This window comes from Balaenoptera ricei, chromosome 6 (assembly GCF_028023285.1).
Source record: "Balaenoptera ricei isolate mBalRic1 chromosome 6, mBalRic1.hap2, whole genome shotgun sequence".
Taxonomy (NCBI): domain Eukaryota; kingdom Metazoa; phylum Chordata; class Mammalia; order Artiodactyla; family Balaenopteridae; genus Balaenoptera; species Balaenoptera ricei.
In genome coordinates this window covers 121,356,433-121,371,734 of record NC_082644.1, presented here as the reverse complement: position 1 = coordinate 121,371,734, position 15,302 = coordinate 121,356,433, and the positions used below count along the sequence as shown (strand labels likewise).

The 15,302-nt window shown below is 66.4% G+C and overlaps 2 protein-coding genes across 6 annotated transcripts in view; one reads left to right on the top strand and one right to left on the bottom strand.

The window, feature by feature from the left end:
- The window catches only part of RPL7A (ribosomal protein L7a), a 307,067-nt gene that overhangs the window by 71,851 nt on the left and 219,914 nt on the right, over window positions 1-15,302 (top strand). The gene's annotated exons all lie outside the window — the stretch shown is intronic.
- Window positions 1-15,302, bottom strand: part of KCNT1 (potassium sodium-activated channel subfamily T member 1) — a 32,832-nt gene that overhangs the window by 12,130 nt on the left and 5,400 nt on the right. For 4 of the 5 annotated variants that reach the window (XM_059926011.1, XM_059926014.1, XM_059926013.1 and 1 more), the window contains exons 3-19: window positions 14,803-14,902; window positions 12,487-12,543; window positions 11,082-11,130; window positions 10,943-11,002; window positions 10,736-10,810; window positions 10,585-10,668; window positions 9,754-9,848; window positions 8,644-8,824; window positions 6,871-7,029; window positions 6,460-6,602; window positions 5,495-5,558; window positions 5,257-5,365; window positions 4,715-4,823; window positions 3,789-3,938; window positions 3,222-3,460; window positions 2,696-2,930; window positions 1,475-1,580 (exon numbers count right to left, since the gene is read on the bottom strand). In XM_059926011.1, the coding sequence (XP_059781994.1) occupies window positions 1,475-1,580; window positions 2,696-2,930; window positions 3,222-3,460; window positions 3,789-3,938; window positions 4,715-4,823; window positions 5,257-5,365; window positions 5,495-5,558; window positions 6,460-6,602; window positions 6,871-7,029; window positions 8,644-8,824; window positions 9,754-9,848; window positions 10,585-10,668; window positions 10,736-10,810; window positions 10,943-11,002; window positions 11,082-11,130; window positions 12,487-12,543; window positions 14,803-14,902 (2,015 nt within the window). The remainder of the gene's footprint in view (window positions 1-1,474; window positions 1,581-2,695; window positions 2,931-3,221; window positions 3,461-3,788; window positions 3,939-4,714; window positions 4,824-5,256; window positions 5,366-5,494; window positions 5,559-6,459; window positions 6,603-6,870; window positions 7,030-8,643; window positions 8,825-9,753; window positions 9,849-10,584; window positions 10,669-10,735; window positions 10,811-10,942; window positions 11,003-11,081; window positions 11,131-12,486; window positions 12,544-14,802; window positions 14,903-15,302) is intronic. The other variant, XM_059926012.1, reaches the window with a different exon arrangement.

Here is a 15,302-nt window from a genome sequence, read left to right as displayed (position 1 = left end):
TGTGCAAGCACATGGTCTTAGCAGATGCAGATACGGACAGATTAATTGTGTGTGTGCACACATTTGGTCGTATGCGTACACACTGTCGTGCGTGCACATGTGCACACATTTGGGTCATGTGCTTACACATTGTCTTGTGTGCATACATTTGCTTGTGCACGTACAAATTTGGTCGTGTGTACACATTTGGTCGTGTGCATATACATTTGGTCGTGTGTGCATGTGTGCACACGTTTGGTCGTGTACGTACACATTTGGTCATGCATGCACGTGTGTACACATTTGGTTGTGTGCATGTGTGTACACATTTGGTTGTGTGCATATACATTTGGTCATGTGTGCATGTGTGCACACATTTGGTCGTGTGCGTACACATTTGGTCATGCATGCACATGTGTACACATTTGGTTGTGTGTGCTTGTGTGTACACACACTTTCTAGCTCTCTGCGTGGAGAGGCTCAGACACAAAGCAGCAGTGAGCACGCCAAGTGCCCAGACCTTATTTCTAAACGTGGTTTCCACTAAAAGGAATCAGGTTTCTTGGAGGAACAGTTGGTTCCAGGACTTGAGCAAGGCAGGAACAAGGTGCGGGGGGGGCACCGTGGGTTCAAAGGCATGGACGTGTTCAAAGATGAGGGGACACGTTGGAAGGACCAGGAGGCCAGCCTGAGGGCCCACCAGCAAAAGTCCGCGTGTCAAAACCAGCGTGATCCATATGGAATGCCGATGTAGCAGTAATGACCAACTGGTTTACCCTCTGAGTGAAAAAGTGAGGCCACGCTGATGTACACAAATGGCTAAGAAAGGGGAAGCACTTTCTCCCAGTGAAAAGCTGACATAAACACAGAAGGAAGTGGAATCAGCAAACCATCGGCTGTGCCGGAAGTGCATCAGGGGAGCTCGGTCAAGACCGGCTCATGTACCTGGTCCCCATGCGTCTCCCCACAAATGACGTCCTAACTGCAAAGGCAGAACAGTAGCTCCTCCAGCAGAGAGACTGGGTGGGCGAGGCACCCGTACCACGCGCTCTAAGGCAGCATCACGGGGAGGCCTCCAGGAGGACGTGGCACCTCTGGGGGGTCCAGCCCCCAGCGCATGGGCCGAGTCACCCCCCCCCCCCGGCCCCCCGCCAGGGACGCTCCACCAAGCCCAAAACACGGAGGCCCAGAGACCCTGGGGAAGGGTGGGGGCAGGGAGCGTCCAGATGGAGGGAGACAAGCTGTGGCTCTGGCCGGGAAGGGCAGCGAGGGCCCCTGGGCCAACCAGGGCGAGTGGAGTGTGGGCTGCGGGCCGGGCCGGTTGTGGTGAGTGGACGGTGGTTACGAGAGGGGCACCCTCGCTTCAGCAAGCGCACGTGGATACAGGAGGGGGAGAACACGCCCCTACAACAGACACAGACGTCGGGGAGGGCAGACAGGGTCCAGGACGTCCTCGGCGCGTCCTTGCCACTTCCCCAACTTTGCCGTGACCTACCTTGTCCAGCCGCAGGCAGCAGAAGGGGGCTCTCACGGGCAGGAGGTGGCACAGGGTAGGGGAGCTGCCAATGTAGGGCGAGTTGGGGGGGTAGCCCTTCACGTACCTGGGGGGACAGGCGGGAGCCTTAGCCCGGCCCCCGGGCCCTAGGCTGCCCCACGGGGGTGCCAGACGCCCGCAGACCTGACTGGGCCGGGCGAGATTGCATGCAACGCGCGCGCGCACACACACACACGAGCTTACACAGGCCACGAAAGAACCTTAAGGGGCTCTGATGGCCCATCACCCCCTGGAGCCCCCAGCACCCCAACTCTGGGGCAGACGCTGGCCCGTGGTCCCCGCTTCACTGGTTTCCCTGGGCCAGGCTGGTCGCCCCACAGGCTGTACTCCCCCTGCTGTCCCACGCACACACACGGGGTGGTCGCCCTGCCGTGGTTGTCCCCCCAGGCCGCCTGGAGAGGGGCTGGCCTCCTGCTCCACCTCTGGTTGGCTTTAGGGATGTGGCGTCCGAGGCCAGCCCGCCACCTGCCCCAGGTGTGCAGGAGCCCTGCCGGGCCCCTCGATCTCAGAGCCGGTCCCTGGCAGCCTGTGTTTAAAGCACGTTTACTCCACCACTGGGTAAAGGCAGGAGCAGAGAGCGGCCACAGTGACAGCCCAGCTGGGAAGCATCGGCCGTGCAGGCCGGCGGCTGGCCGTGGCCCTGGGGTCAGGCGCCGCCTGTCTGTCCCGGATGAGGCCAAGTGGCCAAGACCTGGGGACACACTGGGGTCTCTTCTGTCTCGTAATCTCAGAGGAAGACCTGGGCCCAAACCCAGGGCAGCATGACGGCTCAGGATGGGCCAGTGGCCTCCAGGCCCGGACAGCACCTCACCCAGGGCTCCCCTGTCAGTGACCTCTGCAGACCATGCTCAGAGGGCGGCCACCCTGCCAAGCGGGCCGTGGCACTGAGGCCTGGCCACCCAGGGCGTGATAGGGGAGGACGAGGGGTGAGGGCGGGCACCGCCTGGCCTTCCCGTCCACGAGCTGGGTCCCCAGAAGATTCCACTTGCCAAACAAGGTCTCCGGGGAAACTGTTTGGAAGCCTTGTTCAGAGCATGGGGCAGACCCAGGACCAGCGCCGCCGGCCCGCCTCTTCCTGGGCGCCGGGCACTCACGTGCTGCACCTCCCCTCTCCCGTGGAAGGCTTCTTTCTGTTCCCCCTCCAGCCCCGGCGGCACTCACTCCGCCACAGACAGCCCCTCCTCATCCGACGGCGTCATCTCGTCCTCCGACTGGTCACTCAGCAGGTCGCAGGGCAGCAGGGTCGAGCTGTCGGCCACCTCCAGCACGGGCGCGATGCTGGGCCGCCGGCTGCCCGAGCCGTTCTCCGTGGGGAGCGCCAGCTTACTGCCCCCGCTGCCTCCGCCGCTCTGTGCTGGCCGGCACTCCGTGTTCTGGAGGTCCATGGCCACTGTCCCTGGAACAGAGCGGCTGAACTTGGCTGGAAGCCCCTCCCCTGTCTGTCCTGGGGGCAGGGGTTCCCAGTGACCCTTGACGCAGGGCGGTCTCACCCGGGCAGGCACTTGGACGTCGATGCCGACAAAGGTCCCCACAGGAAGGCAGGATGCCCCCACGGGACAGATGTGCAAACTGAGGCCAGAGAGACAGGACTTGCCCAGGGTTGCGCTGCAGGCCTGAGCACCTGGGTCTTCTGGGAGGGTCCCCCGCCCGCCCCGCCCGCCCCGCCGGGAGCTGGGCCCGGCCTCACCCATGGAGGCGATGATACTGTGCACGGGCAGGCGGGACGAGCCCTCGTACAGCCCCTGCCCCGCGGAGCCCTTCTTCTTCTGCTTCTCCTCCTGCTTGAAGATGAAGGCCGAGTTCTCCTCCTTGGTGATGTTGATGTAGAAGCAGGTGTCGGAGGCGGCCAGGATGTGCCGGGGCCCCGGGTTCAGCAGGATGCTCTTGTTCTCCTCCCGCTTCAGGCCAATGAGACACACGCCGTACCTGAGCGGGCAGGGCGGGGGCTCGATGGGGCCCAAAGCTGCCCCTCCTGGGCTCCTTGGGGGCTGACGGTGCAGCCCTCCCCTCGTGGGTGTCGGGATCCCTTCCCACTCGACCCAAAGACCCACCGAGGGCAGCCTCGAGGGAGCCTCAGAGAGAGAGAGAGAGAGAGAGAGGCCCCGCGCGGGTCTCACGGCTGAGAGGGCGTGATGTCTGACCCTGAGGCCCCGCTGGTCCACCCCGCAGCGGGCACGGGCCACGCCCATTTCAGCCTCCGGACCCCGCCCCGCACTCCTCCCACCCTGGCCCGGAGCGGGCCGGGGGGCCGTACTTCTTGTGCGCGTGGAAGGCAGCGTAGGTGAAGCTCTTGCCCTCGTACTCGCGGAAGAACTTGCTGTCGCCCATGCGGATGTGGTAGACCTCGTTGCCCGAGCAGCGTCCGTACATGCGCTGCCACTGCTCTGGTGAGTCCTGGCCTTCCCTGGGGCGTGCGGAGGATGTCACCCCCACGGTGCCCCCGCCCAGCGGGGCTATGGTGCCCCCCCAGTGTGGCTTCTGCCGGTGTGGGTGGAAGCCAGCGTGACCCCTGACCCCAGCCCCTCCCCGTCTGGCTGAGACTAGACCTGGGTGGCCTGATGGGTCCTTGGCCAGTTTTAAAAAGCTGTAAACACAATGGTCTGATTTTTAGGGGTGTCAAAATGTTTCCGAGTCAAGACTGGCCTCTGTGGCCTGTGGGTCCTCCCAGGAGCCCCGGGCCACGTCCTCTTCCCCTGCCTGGTCCCTCCCCTAGGGCCGCCCAGGCCACACAAGGGGCCGAGGCCACCCGTCGGGGCCCCCCACACCCCAGCCTGGTCTTCCCAGAGAGAAGGTGGCGCCCCTCCTCTGTCCCAGGGCAGCCCCTCGCCTCAGGCTCTGCCTGGGACCCCAGCCCAGGTGCCAGACACCAAACGCGCCTTCTCTTACAAACCAAGCCCCGCCGGACCCCGTCACTGTGCCTCAATCCCAGGGCTCTCCTGCTGCCCCCGCTACGGCCCTCTGCTCCACGGTGGGCCCCGCCTGCCCTTCCCAGCAGCCCCCAGGCCGCCCCCTCGCCCGGCGAGGCACCGACTGCTTCCTCAGCTGGGTCCATGGCGGTCGCCCGCCGCGGCATCCTTGCCCTTCCCCCGGGCCTCGCCCCGCTCCCATCACAGGTCTCCTCAACGCCTCCCGCTCCCCCAGCAGCCCCCTCGTCTGCCCGGCCCTGGGGGCAGCACTCACTGGCCGCGGGACGTGTGCACCAGCAGGGTGATGAGGGTGGGCGTGGCCGGGCAGATGCAGCTCAGGGCCAGCATGGCGTACTTGCACTCCTCCTCACACACCACGTGCTCTGTGGGCAGGAGCGCCAGGGCCACCGCACGGCTCTTGCTGCCCCACGGCAGACGCCCCCTTGCCCGGCACCCCCCCAGAACCCCTCCCTCCCCTGCTCAGCCCCATCCAGTGCCCCGCCCCCGGGAGCCTGTTCATTCTCTCGGCCCTTCTGTGCTTGTCTCCGGGCTTGACCGAGAGCTCCAGGGCTGGGGGCCGGGGGGCTGCTCATTGGCCCCCCAGGTGTCCAGCACAGGCCTGCTCGCCTGTCCCCTCCAGGGGTCGGCACGGGTGCCCAGCTCGGGCGTGCCCACAGAGGTGCTCGTCAGACAGCGCTCCTGCCCTCCCTGACCCCCAGGCCCAGGTGCAGGGCCTGCACGGGCTCTGCCTCTATCCCCCTCCCCCGGCACGCTCACCCGTGAGCACACAGGCGCCCCCCTCCGGGCCAAACATACCTGCAAACTTGACGTGGAACTTGTTCTCAGGCTTGAGGATCTGGACGTAGAGAGGGCAGTTGGGGGCGAAGTCCTTCACAGCCCAGGCGCGCAGAATGGTCTGGTGGTCCTGGGGCGGGGAGGCCACGGTCAGTGCTGACGGGCAGCAGCAGGCTGGGGGAGGGGCTCTGCCCCCAGGCGCCCTCCCTCCCGCCCCCGGCCTGCGGGCAGGTGGTGGGCGGCAGTGGGGGGCACTCACCGCTGCGGTGCGGTCCACCTCGTTCCGGCTGCTGAGGATAAAGCAGGCCTCCCCGTTGTCCATCCTGCAAAACACCGGGCCTGAGCACCACCAGGGCCGTCCGTGGTGCTCCCGTCTCGGCCGTCAGGGGAAGAGTTGGGCCTTGTCGAGACCCCAACTCGCTCTGACCAGCCCTGGATGGGCTGAGGATGGGCCCCCGCTAACCCGGGGTGGGGCTGGGGCACGGAATGAAGGGCCCACTTGGTGGCAGAGATGCTGGACCCTGCCCGCTGGCCTGTCCTCTCCCGGGACAGGCTGCCCGAGGCCTGGGGATGACCCGTTCTGCTCCCCTCATGCCCCCCAGAGCCCCTGGCTGCACAAAGCGTGGCTGAGAAACTCCACGCCCCAGGGCTGCGGGGCCTGGCGGCTCCCACCCCGTCGCCCGGCAGCCCAACTTGTCCCTGTCGGGGGCCTTGATTCCTGGGCGAGCCTGTGGGGCCCAAGGCTCAGGAGGTGGGCGTGGGGGGGACCCGACTGCCGGGTCTCCTGCTCCCTTGGCCTCCACACAACCCACATTTCACCTCGAAGGTTACATCAGGCTCTGGAATAAAATCCTGACGGGTGATGGGGGAGCCTCCGGGGTGTCTCAGTGTGCTGCAGCAGATTCTGGAAAGTTCCGTTCACAACTCAGCCTCCTTACCTCAAGTCACCCTGTCACCTTGTCTTTAGAAGAAAACCTGCCCACAGCCTCGGCTTCCCACCTGACTCAGAGCAGCAGCTGCCCCCCAGCCCCCAGATGGACAGCTAGGCAGGTGGGAGAGGAGGCTGGTGGGCTTGCCCTGGCGGCTCTGCAGGGGTCAGCGGGGGGCCCGGCTCGCCCGGCTGGGTGACAGGCACAGAGACGGAGCTGCTGCTGCCCGCCTGAGGGCCCCTCCCTGGCCTGCCCGTGGCGCAGTACCGCACCCTCACCCCCGGCTGGCGCTCACTTGGCCCGCATGAGGTCCTGGTCCTTGAGCGCGGAGCCCTGGAGGTAGATGACCCGCTGGGACCACAGGGGGATCTGCAGGACCCTGCGAACCTGGATGTCCATCTCGGTGGGGCACAGGATGACGACGTAGTAGTCCTGCAGGTGGGATGGGGTCAGCCCCGCTGGCAGGCTCGCTCGGCTCCGGCCCACCCTCCCTCCTTCCTAGTGTTTCCACACCAGTCGCCTCTCAGGAGCCCCAGCCTTCTCTGTGACGGGGTATCTGGCAGGAGGGAAAGGCAGGACCCCACAGACCCACCCCCACAGTGCGGGAGACCACCGGGGCTCCACCGCACAGGCAGGGAAACCCAGGCCCAGGGAGCTCAGGGGGCCCTGGGGTGGCGTGGGGCCGTGGGCGGGGCCTCACCTGCAGCCGGGGGTGGGCGTAGAACTCGTTCAGAAAGTCCATGAGCAGGTCGATCTTGAGGGAACTGACGCACAGGATCACGTGCTTCTCCGTCTGGGCCCGGTGGCGGCTGTAGTTGCCCCCCGACTTCTGCCGCTCCATCCACAGGTAGACGAGCTCCTCAAACTGCAGGGAAGAGCGTGTGAGCTCCAGGCGGCCTGGGGCTCCGGGAGCTGCAACAGCACAGAGCAGGGCGGGCGGCTGGCAGCACTTGCCGGGCCCTGCGGCCTCCCTCTCCTTGGGGCTTGGGCGCCAGCCTGGCCTGGGTGATGGGATGTAAGCGCCAGCTCTGAGCGGCCCCTGCACCCGCCAGGAGCGTGGGGGCCAGAGCACCCCAGGGACAGAAGCTCCGCAGCCGTGGGACAAGGGCAGAGCCTTGCGGAGGCGTCCAGGATGCCACGGGGCAGGAGCCAGCTTGCCTGGCACCGTTTACTTGAAACCACACACGACCCCTCTGTGCACTCACGGGGGGCACACACACGGGTGACAGTCCCCACCCCACACCTGCCCCAGGGAGGGGAGACCCTCCCCCTCTCTCCTGAGGTAGCTCCTGAGTGTGACAGACTTTCCATGCTTGAAAAAGTTCCGGATAGTAATGTAAAAATTAATTTTAAACTTAAAGATGATTAATTAGAATTAAAAACATAAAACAACTAATGATGTTCATAACTCATAACTATGTAAGTAAAAATGCAACACATAACAAAAAGTAAAATATATAAATTTAGATACCTAAAATATTAAAAATACGATTTAGAAAAGATGATTGTATAAAAATATAATTAATAAAATGTGAACATGGATTCTAAAAGCAGCCAGGGCCCTGGGAAGGCGGACGGCCCCCCTTGAGGTGCTCGTGGCCTGAGGGGGCTCCGCTGGGGGCGGGAGGGAATGGGGGGAGGCCGGGGCTTCAGGTGGAGGCCGCGGAGGAGGCCAGCGCTGGACCAGGTCCAGGAGGGCAAGTTCCGGCGAGCCCGGTGGTGGGGGTGAGACCTCTGCTTAGGGCTCTCGGCCCACGGGTGTCCCTCACACGCAGCAGGCCTTCCTGGAGGGGGGTGGGCTGTGCTCCGGACCAGGGGGAAGCAGGGAAGAGGGGGTGTCGGCTGGGGCTGGGGGCTCCGAGCTGCAGGGCGGGGGTGGGGAGTTGAGCTCAGGGTCAGCAGAGGACCCCCGGGGTGGACTGGCCCCTGTTGCAGCCACAGTTAGGCACCTCCCCCGCCCCGTCCCTCCAAGTCCTGCGTGTCCCCCGTGGGGTCTGGCTTCCCCCAGTCCATCCTGATCCCTCCCTGGGCCTTTTCCTGCCCTCTGAAGGGTTGGGGGTGCCTGCAGCCACTGGGCCCCTCTCCAGGCCTCTACCTTTCGTACCTAAACACGGGTGGCTCAGCCGGCAGATTGGCCTTGCTGACAGGTGACGGGGAAGCAGCTGTGCCCCACACGGTCCTGACGGCTGCTGCTGCACCGGCTGAGGACTCCTGATGCCCAGCCCACGGGACACCCTGGCAGCCCCCCCGCGCTCCACACTCCGCATGGGACCTGGGGGTGCCGTCTGAGGACGCCCCCCCCCCACTGTCCTGACGGCTGCGGGGCCTCACTAGCTACAGACCCCCAGGAGGCCCCGGCAGGCCCCCCGTGAAGCGGCGTCCACACCCCCCGTGCCCCCGTCGGGGTCTTGGCCTTGCGGCCCCTCCCAGGAGTGGCGCCCCTCCTCTACCCTCTCGCCTCCTGCCGGGCAGGGCCCACCTGCAGCGGGAGCACCACGAGGGCCACGCAGATCATGATGACCACCAGCAGCTGGGACGGCCAGATCTTGGGCGTCACGTCTCCGTAGCCCACGGTGGAGAAGGTGACGATGCAGAAGTAGAAGGACGTCAGGAGGGACAGGTTGTCGCCCGCGCGCTCCAGGTGCTGGATGCCGCAGGTCCTGGAACCGGGGATGGGGGTGGTGGCGGGGCCTCGGCCGCCCTGGCTCCTGGGGCGAGGCTGGGCCTGCCCGCGACAGCACGTCAGCTGTCGCCGACACGGCCCCCCAGCCTGGGCCTGGGTCCAGCTCTGCGCTTTCCGACCCCGGCCTGCGGAGCTGGCACACCCAGCATGTCCCCCGGACCTTCCTTTCCTGCCCCGAGGCGCTTTTGAGGCCCCTGGAAAATTGGCCGGGAGCGCGGACACGGCGCTGCGTGGGTGCAGCGTGGGCCTGGGGTCAGAGCGGGTGGGCGAGGCTACCCAGGCTGCGAGCCCCTACCTGCCACCCACCTCGGAGCTCGTCCTCCCCCAGGAGGTCAGACGGCGCGGGGCACGCTCAGCCCCCCGCCCAGCTAGAGCTGGACAGTCCTTCCCCCACCGTGGCCCTGCGTCCCGACCCCACGTACACCGCGGCGCAGCACACAGCGGTGCTGGGGCCCTGCCCAGGGTGGACGCGCTGGCTGCGGGCAGGGGGCCGGCTGGACCACCCTGGCGTTTCCTACCCCGCGGACACCCCGCCCCGCTCCGCTGAAGTGTGTGTGTGTGTCGGGGGGAGTGGGGGAGGGGAGGTGGGAGGCACACGGCCTTGGGACCTGCCCGCGTCCTCGCTCGGGGCACGGGGTGGCAGGCTCTCCGCTCCAGCCCCCTGGCTGCTCCCAGACCTTATTCTCAGCTGGACCTCGAGCCGAGGGTGCCCCCCCACCCCCCCCAGCCAGGAGCCAGTGCCCTCCTCCACGACGTCTCCCCAGGGCCCAGAGGAGCCGAACTCGGCAGCCCTGGCCTAGGAACAGGGGCTCCGAGCTGCCTCCCGGTCCTCCATCCCGGCTTCTTAGACGCGAGGGCCTGGCTCTGCCCGGGGCCGGGCTATGCGGCCGCCGGGCAGGGACTCACCCCGTGAAGACCAGGCAGAGCAGGGTGCAGAAGAGGATGAGGACCTGGTTGAACATGGCCGACTGGGTGCGCAGGATGGCGCGGTGGAAGTCGTTCTGCGGGAAGTGGCGCCATCAGGGGCAGAGCAGGGACTGGACGGAGCCCAGGGCCCTTCCCCCCCACCCCCTCCCCGCACGTCCCAGATGCACGAGAATGAGTGAACGGGGTCGGGGGGGGGGGGGGGGAGGGCGTGGCCGTGGCTCCACCTGACCTCAACTCTCGCTCTCCCCGTCTGGCCTCCGCCATGCCAGGGGAGGACCCCGGGCACAGGCCAGAGGCCGTCTGTGACCTCAGCACCCTCGCCTCACTTTGCAGTTGGGACGGGGTGAACCAAGGGAGCCTGGGCTGGGGAGGGTGCCCTGGGAGAAAAGAGTCATTGCGCTGCCTGCCGACAGGGGCCTTGCTCAGACCTCAGCACGGGGTCTGCCCGTGGCCCTGGGTCTCGGGGCCCCGCCTGCGCTCACTTGCACTTTCACCCTCTCCCTCCTCCAGCCATGATTCCAGGGTCAGGGACAGGCCTGGGTGACTCTCCCCCCTGGGCATCAGGGCTGGGGCTCCGGCTGGTCAGGAAGGAGGCGTGAGGGCATCTCGTGGTGACAGAGACACGTATGTCCACCGGTCAACCCGGCCTCCTGGGCACCGAAGGAAGCGGGCCAGCTCTCCGCAGGGCCAGGGCACGGCGAGCTGTGCCCTGGGGTCCTGGGGGCCTCGCAGAGGTGAAGCGGGCGGGGCGGGGCGGGGCGGGGCGGGGGGGAGCCCACTCTGTCCAGAGCTGCCCGGCCCACGGCTCACGATCATGTTCTCCAGGGCGTGCTTCGCCAGCCAGCAGTTCAGAAACACCGGGATGAACAGGTTCCGCAGCGGCGGCCAGAATATCTGCGGAGGAGACGGGTCAGGGGCGGGGGGCTCGGCGGCCCCCTTCCTCGGCCGGCGGTTCACCCACCGTGATGATGAAGGGCAGCGTGTTGATCATCTCCAGGATGAAGGCCACGCGGAAGATCTGCTCCCAGATGTTGCCCTGGGGAGCCAAGGGGGTGGGCTTCAGAGCAGGTGGGCGGGGAGGGGGCCCAGGGTGGGGCAGGGAGGGCAGGGAGTGGGGCTGGGGGAGGGGTGCGGGGGGAGGGCAGGGCCAGGCCTGGGGGGCACTCACTTTGTAGCTGAGGTAAATGAGGAGCATGGTCTCCAGGAAGCTGATAATGGCCACGATGACCTGGGGCGGGGAGGGGCGGAGCCTCTGAGCGGGGCCAGGGCAGGCAGGGGTCCCCCAGAGCCGTGCCCCCTCCACTCACCTGAATGGCCCACAGAGCCGTCTTCCTCTCCACCCACAGGATGGGGGCCCTGGGGAGAGAGGGAGGTGAGCCCTGGGCCTCTGCTGACCGCAGGCTGGACGGAGGGGCCGAGAGCAGGAGGGAAGGGGAGGCTCTCCGAGAAAAGGAGGCCCCAGGGCGGGGCCCGTGAGGCCAGGGCCTAAGCGGGCTGCCCCGGGGACGGGCCGTGGGCTCAGAGCCCGCAGCTGGCCCAGGCGGCCTCCCCTTCTCGGCCGGGCTCCCGGCACAGGCTCCTGTGCGGGTCCCTGCAGGGGCGGGGCTGCTGGCCATCACGGTGCCCGGTTTCCGACCTCAGTTCCTCGCCCATGACCCAGCAGGGGAGGGGAGTGACTTGGGGGGGGTGTCCCTGCCCAGACGCAGCCTCGGGACAAAGGTTGGGGTGAGACCAGCAGGAGGGGTCGGGTGGCCGAGCTCAGTGCCGACCCTGCCCACCCTCCCCAGGCAGAGCCAGACCCCAGACGGCCAAGGCCCTGCCCCCCGTGGGCCCCTGTGGGGTGGGAGGGCCCCCGCCGCAGCGGGGGCGTTAGGCAGTTATTTCCTCGGCCGAGGGACACAGACCCTGAAATCCCCAGGCCTTCCGGGCTGCTTGGATGAGAGTTGGGCCCGGGCTCAGGAGCTGCGCTGGCCGCCACTCCGAGTCACAGGCCCGGAAAGGAGAGGCCTCCAGGGCCGGGTGCGAAGGGAGGGGCTGGCGTGTCCCTTCCACCCCACCTGTGCGTGCCTTCCGGGGGCCCGGGCGCCGGGCCGGAGTGGGAGAAGCGGAGGAGCCCGGGACAGAGTGCTGAGGGGCTGCCGCACTGGGTCCTGCTGCTGCGAAGGACCAGCGCTGCTCTGCAAGGCTGGGCCGGGGGTGCCAGGGGAGGGGCGCAGGTGCAGGCTAACGCCAAAGGGGGCCTCTGGGTTTGGGGAGGCTGGAAGGGAGAAGCCTCCCTCAAGAAGGCGGCCAAGGCCCTGGGACACGTCCTAACCTGTGGACCAGGCTCCTCCGCCGCTCTGGCGTCACTTCCCACTGCCTGACTGGGCGCCTGCTCTCTTTGGCTAAAGGGTCGTGAGTTGCAGAGGCAGCGATCGACCCCCCGGCAGGTCCTCGGGGCATCTCTCCTCCCACCCACGGTCCATGAGGGCTGGGCCAAGCCGGCTGGTGGTGACCCCTGCTGTCACTCTTAGACTGCTCCTGGGCCTCAGGGGCTGTACTCTGAGGGGCCACCCTGCCACTGCCCGCTGCTTGGCCAGGGCCCGGGGATCCCAGAAGGGTCACGGGCTGTGGCTGGGCATCTATCCTGGGGGGCTGGGCAGTGTCACCCTCTGTCCACCACCCCCCCCCCCGGCCCTGGGCCTCTGAGTGGGAGCTGGGTGGCAAACTCACCAATTGATCTCGGAAGACGACTCATTGAAGGTGTAATTCTGCTTCGGGCAGCCCCAGCTGTGGAGAGACACAGCTGGCCGGCCACGGCCCCTCCCAGCACCGCCCCCAAAGGGAACAGACCCTTCCCAGGGTTGCCACGGGCTTAGGGCGTATAGGGGGCACACTCTCCCCAACCAGGGCCAGGCCCCCACATCTCAGACAGGCGTCTGTATCCTAACACCTGGGGGATGAGGCAGCCTGCTCCCACCCTGCAGACGCTCTCGAAGGGTCTCTGACGGATGAGGGGCAGGAGGAGGGGCAGGCCGGGTGAGGAGAACACAAGAGGGGAGCCCAGGAGGGAGTGGGGATTCCACCTGGGCTGCCGGCAGAGGAAGGGCTGTGTGTGGCCAGAGATGGACCATGGGGCACTCAGGGCCTCCTGGAGGCCAGAGCTGCCGAAACAAGGCTGGACGATGTGCGTGAGACACGGAGAGAAAGCCGAGCTCCTGCCCCGTGGTGCCGACTCCAAGACGCATGTTCCTAAGTCACTCCCGAGGACAAGCCTCCCCAAGCCACCTGGATGCCCATCACTGGGAAGGTGGCAGGGGCCCGGCAGACATGCTAGTTCTGCCCCAGATTACAACCAAAGCCAGGGTCACTGGCCAACAGGACCTCACTCTCACAGAGCCCCATGGTGACGGGCAGCTCCCTCCTCCTTTTTTCTCAACTGACCCACTTCCTCCTTAGCCTGAGCCTGTTGTTGCAAACTCAATGCCCATAGAAGTCGCCGGCCACCCTCCCATCCATCCACCCATCCATCCATCCATCCATCCATCCATCCATCCACCATCCTTACATCATCCATCCATCCACCCGCTCATCCACCATCCATCCTTCTATCCACTCATTTATCCACCCATCCATCCACCCGCCATCTATCCACTCATCCATCCACCCATCCATCCATTGTCCATCCATCTATTCATCCCTCCATCCATCCACCCATACATCTACCAGCCCCCTCACCCATCCATTCGCTCTCCCACCCACCCGTCATGTGCCAGGCGCTATGCAATGAATACAACAAAGCCGGTCCCTGTGGGGATGTAAAGCCAGATGTCCCAGACGCCTCTGGGAGTGGGAGAAGGTGGGATGAACCCAGGAAAGTGCTTTGAGAGTCAGAACCCCGGTTTCCTTCTCAAACCACCACGGTGGGATCTGTCCTCCCGCACCCCCGATGAAGACAGGAGGTCCGTTCTCAGGAGTGGGTGAGGGTCTGGCCTGGGGAACCCGCCCCGCTGCACGTGGCGGGGAGGTAACTACAAGCCTGCACTGCGAACTTTGACCCCGGCCTCCTTCCCAGCTCAGCCGGCAGGAGCCCAGGGGCCAGGCCTTACCCTGCAGGGAGGAGGGGAAGGATCTGCTCTGAGGAGCCGGGCAGACCCAGGGGACGGTGGTGACCAACCGGCCACACACCCTGACCGCAGGGCCCTCGGCCTCCGAGAGCCCAACCTCAGTGTGAGTGGCCAGATGCTTGAGGAAGTCCCTTCAACATGAGCTCGGGGGAGCAGAGACCGAGCAGAAGGGGAAACTGTAAGAAAGGAAAGCGTTTCAGACAAACCCGAGGTGCTGGTGGCAGGGCGCCTGCAGGGGGAGCGACCCTTGGAGATGAAGCGTTCTCGGAAACCAGAAAACACAAGAGCAGAAGTGAAAATCTCAACTAGAGGGCTGGAGAGAAAGCTGGGGAAACCCCCCAGAAAGAGCAAAAGAGGGAAGCAGGAGACAGAGGACCGTTCCAGAACCTTCCAGAATCCCACATCCGGGTATGAGGGAGTCCAGAGAGGCTCCCGGAGCAGAGGGGGAGGTGGGCCGGGAGGGGCAAGGGGAACCGGGTGGAGCCCCAAGAAAGAGGCACACACCCTCCCTGCACCACGAGGCCTGGCACCCCTGCCTGCCCAGCCGGAGCTGAGGGAGCCAGAGCCCCTCGCTGAGACCCCCCCCCCCCGCGCACCCCTGGGCGAGCAGGGAGGGGGCATCCCAGACCCCCAAGGAGAGCTCTGTCCAGGTCCGGGGGTGGCTGCAAACGCAGCCGCCGTCCACGACAAGGACACCCTCCTGCCCATGCTGAGCCGGCTGGTCAGCAGGAGCCTGGGGGTGGCGTCCTGGCCACGGCTCTGTTGGGGAGGGATGCTGGGTGGGGTCCCATGGGGGCAGGAAGGACTCCCCAAGGCCCTGGGCACAGGGCGCCGGGCACGGACCCCTGTGCGGACCCCATGGGCCTCTGTAACGGCAGAGGGCCCACAAGAAGGCCCAGCCCCGGGCCCGCGGGTCACCCACCATCCGATCCCCAGGGCCGGGTCGTCCAGCAGGACGCGGACGATGTAGAGCAGGCAGGTCAGCAGCTTCAGGGAGAAGTTGAACAGCCGGATCCTCAAGCCTGTGGGGGGCGGCACGCTGGTCACGGCTCCCGGACCGGCCGGGGTCTCAGCCCGCACTCCTCCCTCTGCACCTGGGCCTCCGCACCGGCTGCCCCGCCAGCACTGACAGCGTGGCTCTGCTGGGCCGGCCTCTGACAGGCTTCACCCTGTCCCGCCTCACGGACGTGGTACAGAGGGCTCCCCGAGCTGCCGGCACCGGTGGCGGGGGGTGGGGGGAGCAACCGACAGACTGACGGACCAGGACCCACGGGCACCTGCGCACCCCATCTTGCATCCCAGGGGGCCAAGCTCCTGCTGGGATGCAGGTGGAGGGTACCCATGACAGGAGGGTGGGGCCACACGGAGGGGCCAGGGAGCCCCTCGGGGTGAAGGGGCTGAGGCGGTGCCACCCGGCTGCCA